The 13,252-nt window shown below is 29.7% G+C and overlaps 1 protein-coding gene across 2 annotated transcripts in view; it reads left to right on the forward strand.

Moving 5' to 3' along the window:
• Window positions 1-11,885, forward strand: part of LOC145849898 (uncharacterized) — a 44,141-nt gene extending 32,256 nt beyond the window's left edge. The window contains exons 10-19 of one of the 2 annotated variants that reach the window (XM_082955000.1): window positions 1,323-1,439; window positions 3,535-3,670; window positions 4,360-4,485; window positions 4,730-4,876; window positions 5,452-5,664; window positions 6,504-6,797; window positions 6,868-7,409; window positions 7,674-7,749; window positions 7,964-10,350; window positions 11,788-11,885. In XM_082955000.1, coding sequence (XP_082811126.1) covers window positions 1,323-1,439; window positions 3,535-3,670; window positions 4,360-4,485; window positions 4,730-4,876; window positions 5,452-5,664; window positions 6,504-6,797; window positions 6,868-7,409; window positions 7,674-7,749; window positions 7,964-10,323 — 4,011 coding nt within the window. In that variant the 3' untranslated portion in view covers window positions 10,324-10,350; window positions 11,788-11,885. The remainder of the gene's footprint in view (window positions 1-1,322; window positions 1,440-3,534; window positions 3,671-4,359; window positions 4,486-4,729; window positions 4,877-5,451; window positions 5,665-6,503; window positions 6,798-6,867; window positions 7,410-7,673; window positions 7,750-7,963; window positions 10,351-11,787) is intronic. The other variant, XM_082955001.1, reaches the window with a different exon arrangement.
• The last annotated feature ends 1,367 nt before the right edge of the window (window positions 11,886-13,252 follow it).

Here is a 13,252-nt window from a genome sequence, read left to right on the forward strand (position 1 = left end):
TCGGTATTTTTTTAGAAAACAGTTGATGTATCAAAATCAAAACTTATTTGATATTTTATTACGTGTCATGGCCTCCTATGGCCTAAAATTATTTTATTTACAACTAATGTTTAAAGCTTGTTAGGAAAAGTAAAAATTAGAAAACAACTTAAGATATGTTGTTTATCAAAATATATGTTGACAGTAAAGTACTATGTAAACTATTTTGTATAGACGCGTCAAAAAACTTAGAAAAAGTATCATGAAAATAATTTTGTTTTTGTAAAAATTTTTAAGACAAGCTTCACGTTGTTGATATTGATACATTGTATTTATGTATTTTAAAGCTTTTTGTGAAACAAAAATATCATGAAAAGATTAAAAAAAAACTTTGTCGATTAAGTGGTTAGAGCGGTTAACAAAAATGATTAAAAATTTAAAAGATTCAATCAGGGTTTCCACCAGGAAATCAGGAAAAGTCAGGAAAAATTAAAAAAATGACAAAAGTCAGGAAATGTCATATAAAAATGGGGGGTTTTTAAAAAAAAAGTCAGGAAAAATCAGGAAATTTTATAAAATTTAAAAAGAATTCAGATTTCCTCAGTTTAAGTTTACAAAATTCCTTGTTTTCCAAAGCCTTCAAATGGTAAAAATTGATTAAAAGTTCTTTAAAGTCAGCAAAAAATCCAAAATTTTCCTGGAAATTTACTAAAATATTTAAATTTATTTCCAATGCCTTCACCTGGTATAAACTAGTAAAATACCCTTATAAAACTGCAAAAATTTACTATTAACATGTTGAACAAGTACCCTACTTGAACAAGCAGATTTTGTAAGCTTTTCAGTATTGATGATCTGTAGCAAGGACACTTTCATAGTGAAACTGTGATATATACACAAAAGTTGTAAAAGCTCCTTATATGTCATTTGTTTATCTAGATACATTTATGCTAGGAAATGCTAAAAAATTGTGTCTTTTTTCAGACGAGCTGTGTTTATAAGGTGATAATACAAGTATTTTGCTGATAGAGCTGTTTATTACAAACATGAATCATACAAAGATGGTTTAAGTGATGTACTGGAAGTTTGATAGAATTCAGCAAAAAACTGTTGTTTTTAACCTGTATTAAAATTAGATTGAAAGCTTTATATAGTTTCAAGTTTTAGATTATGTATTTTAGAATAAGTTTAAATTAAGAGTATGATTTAGAAAAGTCAGGAAAATTTTGGTAAAAGTCAGGAAAAGTCAGGAAATTTTTCTCAACTTGATCAGTGGCAACCATGTAATCAATAAGAATCTTAAAAGATGTAGAACTTTTAAACAACATTTAAAACACTTAAAGGTTAATCTACTTGCAAAAGATGATGATTGTGCTGTTGAGGAAAGAATTGAAAACACTGAAGAGAAATCTTTACCCGATGTTGATACAAATGAAGACAAAACACAAGAGCATGTTAATGTAAGCTAAAATTGAAAAAAAGTTATATTTGACACGGCCTTCTCTGAGTTATATACATATATATTTAATTTATTAGGAAAATGCAATTTGAAAAATTCCAGAACATATGTTTCATAAAGATAAAAAAATATTTTCTTTAATCTTTAGCTGGTTCAATTTAAAATAAAAAGCACTTTGGTAAACAGAGATGCAAAAGTCATACAAAAAACAATATGGCGTAATAATTTAGAATTGTACATTAAAAATATTGGGTGGAAAAATTGATCTTCCATCTAACTAAACAAACAAATAAATTTCTCAAAAACAACAGTTAAGTGATCATAAAATACTTAAAAATTTATTGTATTTTTAGAGCAGCTTTTTCATATGTCGACAAGACGATAGGAATTCACTCCTATTATTAAACAATCTTCCTTTTTCAACGCATACACAACGGTTGTTGATTCTTTTAAGCACAGTCTACAAACAGGGTTATTATCATCTGCTTTTGGCTGTGCTCTTTTTATATCACCACCCAAGTTAATTTAAAGTCAATGTTTTGGTCTCAAGGTCAGAGTTAATTGTTACCTTGTAAATAACGTTCTCCTAACGGCAATTACCCCATTTCAAATCATATTTTCAGCCACTAGCGCAATTACACCGATTTTTGATTAAATTACTTCTGTTTAAAATCATTTTATTGTTTGACTTAATTAATCTCTCTAAATTCGCCATACATCAATAACTAGTTTGCATATTATGTTTATTAAAGATCTTTGATAACGGGTTATTTTTGTTGAAATGTTTTTTACTAGATTTATAAATTCTCTGCCGATATTTGTTTTGACTGAACTATAGAATGGAGATTATACCAAATTGTATTTCGCTTTCTTGGTTTTTGTTTGTTTAGTTAGATGGAAGATCAATTTTTGCATCGAATATTTGTAATGAACAATTTTCAATTCTTACGTCATATTGTTTTTTGTTTTTTTTTTGTATAACCTGTATCTCTGTTTACCAAAGTAATTTTTATTTTAAATTGAACCAACTCAAAATTTAAGACAATCTTTTTTTGTCTTTAGGAAATAATTGTTCTGGAATTTCTAAAATTGCATTTTCCCAATAAACTATTTAAAAGCCTTTCAAGTAGGCTCTGTAGAAAGTGATTGAGTTTAAATAGTCACCTAAGTTCCTATATATATATATATACCACAGATGTTTTTGTGTCAAAACTTTATTCCGACTAACGGCGTTTCACTGCTCTCAAATAAATTTAAGAACAGATCTACGGAGTCTATAAAATATTAATACACATTAGAAAAAAAACATGTATAATTATGTATAGTGTTTATGTGAGTAGTAACTATAAACAAAATTTATGGTTTGAAAACAAAGTTTGGAATAAAAACATAAACATATAAAATTGTCTACAAATAGTACAAATTTGATAAAAGCACACTAACCTCAAAAAAGCTCTAAGAATAGGCAAGTTTTAAAAAATGAAAATTAAATTAAGTTGTGCAGAAGTGTTACGTCATAATAAATTTAACAAATTAGTTAATAATTTATGTAGCTCAAAAACATGAAGTATTAAGTTTGTAAGTGTTTGTGATTGTAAATGTGAATGTTGTGAAATAAATAAGTGCACAAGTAGACAGAGTTATTTAAAGTAGAATCGTCGGTTGTGGGGACAAATATTCGATAAATCTTGCCGCTTGTTCAGAAGTAGGTCTTAAACTTCTGCTGCAAGAACGTTCTTAAATTTATTTGAGAGCAGTGAAACGCCGTTAGTTGAAATAAAGTTTTAGCACAAGAACATCTGTGATATATATATATTTATTTATTTATATTAATAAAGCACTAAGTTTTCAAATACAGTTTTTATCACTATTCTGTTAAACAGAACAGATCTTCGGTTTGTTTTGTGTGATAATATCTTATAATTGTGATAATATATGTTATTATTTTAAAAGTTTTTACGGTGTTTATAGAAAACAATTTTCTTATAGATCTCAAATTCTAGTTTATTTAAACTTCATGTATTTGTTAGTTAAAAAAAAATAGTTGGTTTTATTTTTTAAGGTTGAAAAAAAAACAATTAATCAATAATTTTAAGGCACCTGCTAATGATGACAATAATTCTGATACCTCTTCGTGTTTTTCAACTGATATAGAATTAGCATCTACGGACTCAGAAACAAGTGCATCATCAGAAGATGAAGAAGAAAGAAAAACAGAAAAATCTACTGATGGTTGGTTATAAATTTAGTTGTTTACAAAATCGTTAAGCATTTAACCATTTTTATTGTAGTTTTTTATCAATAAGATATAGCTTATCATGTCACTTCTTTTACAAAAGTCGAAGCTTTTATTTAACCTTGGTATTTATTGTTTAACCTAGAAAACCAAAAAATTAATCAGAAACAAGTAGAGTATTAAAAATATATGTAGAGCAGGGTTTCCCAAACTTTTTTCATCATTGACCCCAGAATATATAGTAAAAGTTTCAAATAATGGCCTCATGACCCCCTGTGGCCCCTTTGCAGCTAAATGCCACCTAAATTTCTGTAAAGGATGTAGAGTAAAATAAATTTAATTATCCTCTAAATTTCTCAAAATGTTTTATGCACCTTACCTTTCACTAAAATACAATTTTTGGGACTATTTTGGTATTATTATTTTAACCTCACAAACAAAAGAATTTAAAAAAAAGAAAGTTATTAGTTCTTATTAAAAAAACTCAACAATTTTATACTTGCAAATTTTAATTTTTTTTCAAGAAATTAACTTATTGTTTTACGTATAAACTTGATTTCCTGAAGCTAGCTCTAGTTCAAAGTATCTGCTATTTTACGATATTTAAACAAATAAAAGCCGGCAATTTTTAAGAAACGAAACAATGAAAATCTTTTGATTTGATGTGTATGTTGTTCTCTTGCAGAACGCATGAAAGTAGAGCAAGCACAGCAAGATTCTAAACCAAATGTTGGTCCACCTGAGCTTAATGGCTCAGAAACGAGCGAATCAGAAGATGAAGCTAATAGAAGCACAGAGAATCTAGCTGATGGTTTGATGATAATGTTGTTGTTTAATGAACCGAAATTAATCTGTTTCAATTATATTTGTTACCAACAGAATTTTATTAGAAATCAGTTTATTGTAACAACGTTATAGATGTTATAGTTTATTTTGTTCTTCTGTTTTTATTGACTAAGTGCTACTAGTTTTTTTAAACTTAAGAATATTTTTTGTTTAGAAATTGGTGTACTACTTCTATCTTACGTTTAAAAAGTTCATGCGAATATTTACAGAACGAGCAACTGTGAAGTCCGACCTAAATGAAGATTCTGAATCAAATGTTGGTGCACCTACTAGCTCGATTGAAAACATGGACACGCAAGATTCACATAATGAAGATGCTGACAAATTTTTAAAAGAAGCAGAACCAATTGAAACAAGTCAGATATTCAAAACAGTTGTTATTGCATACTAATCTGTTTTTTTTTTTAAGAATAGACTTATGTTTAAGTAAAAGAATCATTTTAATTTTTAATTTATATGAAGAGATCTATTTCATTGCTAAAAATATAGCAGCAAATCAGGTTAAGTTTTAAGCTGAATAAAATTGAAATAGATAAAATTGTTCTATAGACAGATCCATTGATTCACACAGACCCTAAAACTATTTTATTATCTAATAAGAAAACTTAAGTTAGAACTATGTACTTGATCTATCAGAAAAATGCTTCAATATTATAGTACATCTAAACCTATTAAATGATAAATTTTTTATTGGTATTTGGTAATATAGGAAGCTTTTGTTTGATTTCAAAAGTAATATTCATAATTTAGAAATTTTTGTTGTTTAGCTATGACAATTCTAATAAAAACTTGTAAATTTATATTTTTATTCAACTTTGTTTGTACTGATTGGAAAACCTTAACTAATAAAAAATGAGTAGGACTTACAGCTTTTTAAAATAATAATTGAGTTTTTATTATCTTCAGAATAAAGTAAGTCATAACTTAACAGGTCCAGCTAGAGTTTCAAACAACAAGACGCCTGCATCTGCCAGTGTTCCAGCGAGCGAAGTGCAGCCCTCAACAGTCAGCTCTTTGAATGCGCAAGCTGAGAAATCAACTGAACGGCCCAAGTCACCAACAACAAACATTTTTGCATCATTTACTAAAGGTGAAGATATTAAAAATACTGACAAATCTTGTGAAGAACCATCAATTGAGAAAAGTTAGATTTTATTAAAACTTTCTTACACTCAAAAATAAGCATTTTTAAGAATAAATTTCAATTCATATAAGTAAGTTTACTCTAATGCTAATAACAGGGTTGCCACTTTACCTGGAATCCTGGAAAAACCTGGAATTTCTAAGAATTTCAACATGTTCAGTAGTAAAATTTCGGTTTGACTTAAAAATTTTATCATATAGATAAAAAAATTTTGTCATCACCAAAAATTTTTTTATTAAAAAACACATTTTAAGTAGCTTTACATTATCTTTTCAATCTTTTTATACTGTTTAACACTGTTTCTTACCTTAAATTTAATATTTAACTAAAAATAAACCTAAAAACGTGTACCTTTAAAAACCTGGAAAAAATTTTGAAAAAACGAGTGGCAACCCTGTAATAAAATAGCAGTAAATCAGTTTAAGTTTGAATATTATTAACTGTGAAAAATATAAAATGATTCTTTGAACTTACTCTGAAAATAATTATGGTGTCAATTAAAAACTTAATTTAAGACTATTTGCAACCTATTTGATTTAATTAAGCATAAAGTAATGCTTCGTAAATTAACTACATCCAAACTCATTAAACAGAACTTTTTGTTGCGTTGGTAATTTGTAGTAATAAATTTTTATGTTTTAATTTTAATTTATAAACTTAAGTTGTTTAGTTTTAGCTAGTAATAATAATGATTTTTTAAGTTTTTGAACTGTTTTTTAGATAAAGTTTGTGTTGGTTTTAAATTCTAAATGAGAAAAGAATAAGTACGACTTGTAGCTTTTTTTATTAATAGTGGAGTCTTTTTCATCTTTCAAGTAAAATAAGTCATACCTTAACAGGCTCAGCTACCAATGAAAGTAATAGAAATTCGAACAACAATTCGTCGGTTTCTATCCACAAAATACCTGCACCTACCAGTGTTCCAGTAAGCGAAGTGCAACCATCAACAGTCAGCTCTTTAAGTTTGTCTGAACGGCCCAGGTCACCATCAAGAAACATCTTCACTATGTTTGAAAGAAAAGTTGAAAAGGAAAAGCCTATATTAAAGGTACGTTATAATGTGAAGAAGCGTAACCTGATCACAAAACAGCAACTAGAAAAAATCTTAGAATCCATCAAACCACCATTTTCAAGTTAGTGAATTAGTACATTAAATAAGGACTTTAATCATGTATAAAAAAACTGTAATTTTTTTCCAAACAGGATCACCTGGTGCTTCTAGTGAACTTTCTAACGCCAATGAAACAAACGGTGCTGAAGCAACCTGTGAGGTCCCTAAAGACGATAATACTGAAATCAAGGATGCCCATGAAGCCATGGACGCCAGTGTGTCTCAAGCAGAAGCATCACAAACTACCAACACTTCTCTCAATGCATCTGAAGCACCGAGCCCAGTTGACTCTCCCTACCGCCCGACTCCGCCGCAGATTTATCCACATGTGATTGGTCATCAGCCGTCCAGTCAGCAACCTGCAGAGTTTCAAGAATCGTCTGCAACGATGCCAGACTCCGAAGAAGTTGCTAATGCCGCCATTGCACCAGGCTCTCAAGAATCTTCCGGTGATGCCGCCAATGCACCAGGCTCTCAAGAATCTTCTGGTGATGCCGCCAATGCACCAGGCTCTCAAGAATCTTCCGGTGATGCCGCCAATGCACCAGGCTCTCAAGAATCTTCTGGTTATGCCGCTAATGCATCAGGTTCTCAAGAACCTTCCGGTGATGGTTCAGATCAAGAACAAGATCAGGTTTATTAATTGTTCTGAGTTTTTCCTTTAAATGTTGCAATTTCACTAGAAGTGTGAGGAGAAGAAAATGTGTTTTAGTTTAATAAATTATATTTAATATAAATTTTATTTAAGGATAGTAGTTCTTATATAATTTTATAAATAAAAAAGCTATTTTTAAAATGCTCCTTTTATATAAATTTTTTATCGTGTACATTGTACAAGCATTAAAAATAAATAAATGAAATTAATCTCCATATGAAATATTACTTAGTACATTTTTAGGCACTTTATAGCAAGTACATCAATGCAGCTACAGCTGAAGAGTTAATAAAAATTCTAGCTGATTTTCAACTTAGCAGTACGTTTGTAATATTTTAACTAAGTTGTTACGAATTTTTTTAACATTACTATTAAAAGTATAACATTTTATTTTAAAATTTGTGCTTAAATGTTTTCTCATAAAGTTTTTCAAGTATGCGCTAATTTTGAATAAAAAACAAAAGTTGCCAACATTTTTAACTCATCACCTACTTTATTTTGCATAACAACAATCACTGCAAAATTATTAACAGATGCAGGTAAGGATTCAAAATTGAAAGATCGTCATGCATATATGATAAACGATGTGGTGAACATGTATAATGGTATTCTAGCTTCAGCTGCCAGATTAAATATTTTGGCGCAGAAAGTTGGAGAAACTAGGTTTAATACTTTGGCTCTGCTAGTCAAAGAACTTTTTTTAGACAACGATCAAGACATCTCAGATAAAATAGACACTTTGAATCAGCAAATCGAAGCAAAATTTTCAAACGACGATCAAGGCATCTCAGATGAAATGAACACTTCTAATCAGCAAATCGAAGCAAAATTTTCAAACGACGATCAAGTCATCTCAGATAAAATGGACACTTTGAATCAGCTTATCGAAGTAGAATGTTCGGACAACGATCAAGGCATCCCAGCTGAAATGAACACTTCTAATCAGCAAATCGAAGCAGAATGTTCGGACAACGATCAAGGCATCTCAGATGAAATGAACACTTTGAATCAGCAAATCGAAGCAAAATTTTCAAACGACGATCAAGTCATCTCAGATAAAATGGACACTTTGAATCAGCTTATCGAAGTAGAATGTTCGGACAACGATCAAGGCATCCCAGCTGAAATGAACACTTCTAATCAGCAAATCGAAGCAGAATGTTCGGAAAACGATCAAGGCATCTCAGATGAAATAAACACTTCTAATCAGCAAATCGAAGCAAAATTTTCAAACGACGATCAAGGCATCTCAGATGAAATGAACACTTCTAATCAGCAAATCGAAGCAAAATTTGCAAACGACGATTCCAACGTGTTGTCTGAGAGTGTGGAAGTTGAAAGTGGAAAAAATAACTTTTCATTGGTAGTTGAAGGCCATTTACAAGAAGTAAGGCCGACAACTCCGGTAAAAGAAGATAGCGGTAGTGAGGATATAGTGGGTGATGTAGTCTCCTCAACCCATGATGAAGGAGAAAAATTAGTTGACGAAGGAGAAAAATTGGTTGTTGAAGGAATAAAGGTAATTGACGAAGGAGAAGATTATATTATTGAAGAAGAAGAGTACTTTTTTGAAGGAGAAGAAGTTGACAGTGCAGCGTTTTCAAACGACGTGGAACATTTTGCAGAGTCTGAGGTCGAGTCACAGCTAATTTTACCTGCGCCAAACAATAAGCGAACTTTAGATCGAAATGAAGGGGATGAACCACTTAGAAAACGTGAAAAGTCTGCTGTAGGTGTAGAGCAAAATACTTCAGCTGATGTTGATAATTTTGAGCCCAGCTCTGAAACTTCAGAAACTGAAAAAGGAGAAAGTCCAGTAACTTTGGTAAATGACGTTGAAAAAGAGGCCCAAACTTATTTACGGCAAAAAGAATCAAGTACTCCAGTGACTGAACCAACATCGGAAATTGATGAAAACTTGAAAGGTGAAAGACCAAGTAGTCTAGTTAGTGAAGAAATAAAGGAGACTGAAAATAACGTAGCAGAAATACCAACTACCACTACAATTACGAACAAAAAGCGAACTTTGGATCGAAATGAATTGGAGGAACCACCTCGTAGAAAGTTAGCTTTAGGTGTTGAGCATACTGATAAAAATACTGTTAATAAATTTGACTCTAGCCCTGAAAATTCAAAGGTTTGTCAGAGTATAAAGGAAGAAATACCAATAAATCCAGAAATTTTTAGCGATACGGACGATAATTTTAAAGATGAAAGGCGTCCGCTGTTGGAGTCTCTGTCACCGAAAAAATATGATTCGAGACCCCCTTTGCTGTCAAGTCCTCCAATGAAAGCTTCTGATAGTCGTTCGGAATCGATCCGAGCTGCTTGTCCTGTGAAACAAAGTTCTCAATTACCTCGTAAACCCTCCACCAACTCACGAGCGTCCATTAACCTACCAACTAACCGCATGTTTGGCCCACAATATCCCATGCCTAACCAGCAAAAACCAAGAATGTTTGCCAATAACCAAAACATACCAAACAGTCAATCTAGCCAAGGAATGAGAAACAATTTACCGGATCCGGGAATGAGAAACACCTTTAACAACCAACGAATGCAGCAAATGCAAAATTGTCGCCCACCAGTGAATCCCAACGTGGGACAAATGAACTTCAACATTCAACAAATGAACTTCAACATGCCACAAATGAACTCCAGCATGCCACAAATGAACCCCTACATGGGACCAGTGAACATAAATTTCCAGCCATTTAATAGCAACTGCCCACCGTCACAAGTGCCCCATCAATTTCAAAACAAAGTTGGTCCTCCGTTCAGACAAAACAACCAAATGCAAAACAACCACCTTCAGCTGAACCCCTTCCCAACGCAGCGCCCACATCCCCATGACAACTATCCGTTCCATATGATAAGACGACAGATGTTTTAGAGGGTTTTTTTTTCTATTCTGACTTAGGTAAGGAGTTTTTTTTTGTAATTTTTATTTAAACTACAAGCCGGATAATTTGAGCTTTTAACTTAATTTCCAGTGTATCATCTCTTGAAAATTGTATTCACTGTATTTAACTCTTGTATAGTATTAAGTGATAGACTTAAAGGGGGTAGACCATTTAAATTTGGGTAAAAGTTAAAAGTTTTGTATCGTTTATCTGGAAATAAATTACTTTATCAAAAACATGCTCAATAGTTTTAATGTTTGTAAGTGGTAAAAAGTTTAAAAATATTTCATTTTATTGTAATTACATAAAGGAAACCAACAATATAAGATAAAATCAAGTATTTAAGTAATTAGTCGCACTTAAAACTTAACAACTTTGGTAGCATTTTATTTGTATTAAAGGAATTAAATTATAAAGTTCGTGTTAGATAAGTTTTAATTTATTTATTTAAGTAGTTAATTGATACTACAAATTGACTACGGATTAATTTATAGAATGGTTTTGTCTTAGTACTATTATTTATTGAAAAGTTTATGCATTAATCACTCAGTAATAAAAGTTTTATTATTAGTTTAAGCTTCTCATCTGATAAGTATCATTAAAAACCAACTTTAGATTTAGAACTATACTAACAAAGTTTATTTTTATAAAACGTTTGCAATTAAATTCAAATAGTAATTAGTTGTCCATAATCTTGAGTTTTTTTATTCTGTTTCGAGCTTAAGTTTTAATCTGTTGACATTAACTCATTTTTAAACTAATAATCCGTGACTGATAAATTTTTTTCTCTTTATGCCGTTAGTATTTTTAGAAAATTTTACTTAAGGTTAGTTTTAGCAATGCTTAGCTGATGAAGACTATATATCAATAATAACTATTTGATACTAATAACTTTTTTATCGTGTGATTTAAGTATATATATATATATCTATTAGGATGATGTGTTTAATTTTCTTGTATATAAGTATTAAAATAGTTCTAATGATATGTCGAAAATATGGTTACTTGACAATTAGAATTCCGACAAATCAAATTTAAAAAAATGTATAAAGGATCACAACTCCAAAATTAGTATATATTTAAAAAAAAAGTATAATAAAAGGTATTGTAGGTCTGTTTAAAAAGTTTATGATAGTTAAATGATATTGAAAAAAAAATTCAAAATTAATAAAAACTATTATGTTTTAAAACTTCTTCTAGCCATGATTAAAAAATGTTTAAGATTTTTCATAAAAAAATCTTTTGAAAGTCTAGTTAATGAGATTACAATAACAAAATATTTGAAAATAAATTTGATTAAAAGATATAGTTTACATTAACTTGAATTTATAAAATTTAACTTTCCGGTTTTGGATAGTCTTGCAATCCTAAAATATAATTGTAGTTTGTTACAATGTATCGTTGATTATTTTCATTCATGTAAGGTGCAAAATAAAAAAAAAAATTAATTTTAGAAAATGGAACTCATAATGAAGTTTAATGAATCCGAGCTACTTGATTGGAGTTTTATAATCTTTTTATTGGAAGTTTTGTATGTATTCGTATAAAGTGTTTGAATTATGCATTAAAAATTTCAATGTAATTTTTTTTATAATGTTTGCTTAAGTTATTAGATCTTTTTGAAATTTTTAGATAATACATAATCTATTAACAACTTTTTGAAATTATTTTAAATTATGTACAAAGTTGCAAAAGTTATTTAGATTTAAAAGTTTTAGTTTTGAATTTATAAAGTAATAAATCGTGTTATTGTGTCATTTATTTGAATAAATCGGAATTATGAAATAAACTATTTTTGTTTTATGTGCTTGTGATTTAAAAATGTTATAAGTGAGCAGAATAAGATACTACTTAATTTAATATAAAAATAATGAGTAACAAAGACACCTTACTACAATTCTTAATAATAATCTTCTTCAGTTCTTAAAAAATAAGCTAGTAAGAATTCGATATTAAATAAAAAAAGTGTTATTATAGTAAATAAAAAATAAAAGCTAATTTTTAAAGTTTAAAACAAAGTTATTTAAATTTCAACCTTTAGTTTACTTCTCCATAAATATGCTTCAAGTTTGTAAAATGAATACTTTGATTTTTTTTTTCAAACGCTTTGATTCAATTGTGTAACAAGTTGCAATGCTTTATAAAATTACTGACTATGATGAAATTTCAGTTAAGTTGATACTGTTTATGTTGATTGTATATGTGCAATAGGTTAGGCTTCTGCTAGAAAACGAGTAATTAAACAACAACAACCAGTTACTAGATAGTTCCAAATCTATGGCTGCTTTAAAATTATTCAATTCTTATACAACTGTTTTGTTAAAGTTATTTTATTGGACTCTATAAATCCTTCCCTAGTAGCTTAAGTATATGTTTATCCCCTGGTTTATCATGTAAAAGTTTCTGTAGCTCCTTGTTTAGTTCGGTCTCATACATATGGTGTGTATCAAAAATATAATTTAAGTTTTATAGTATAGAGCAGTGGTCGGCACGGTGTACACTGGTGCATACTAGTGTACACGAAATTTTTTTTGGGTGCACAAAACTTTTAGGGTACGCGAAAGTCATTTAGGGGTGCACAAAATTTTGAGATTACACAAATTTTTTTTTGTCTTATTGTTATATTTATTTATTTGAAGCGACATAGCTCAATATTTAAGTTAAAACTAGCCCTGGTGATTAGTTTAGATTTTAGTTTATTGGCCATTTTACTCTCATGATTTTTTTTGGTATTTAAATCACATATCATTCTTTATATAAACACTGAGGAAACAGCCTGCACCTGAAAAAAAGAGAGAATGCTCAAAACTCTTGTAAACTCCATTGACTTATGTGGAGGAAGCTGTCATCCAGCTACGATTATGATAAAAAGGTTAGTGTTTTCCTTTTTACTATTAATATTAGTAGATTACAAAGTTT

Source organism: Thalia democratica, chromosome 2 (genome assembly GCF_965202585.1).
Source record: "Thalia democratica chromosome 2, ktThaDemo2.hap1.1, whole genome shotgun sequence".
Taxonomy (NCBI): domain Eukaryota; kingdom Metazoa; phylum Chordata; class Thaliacea; order Salpida; family Salpidae; genus Thalia; species Thalia democratica.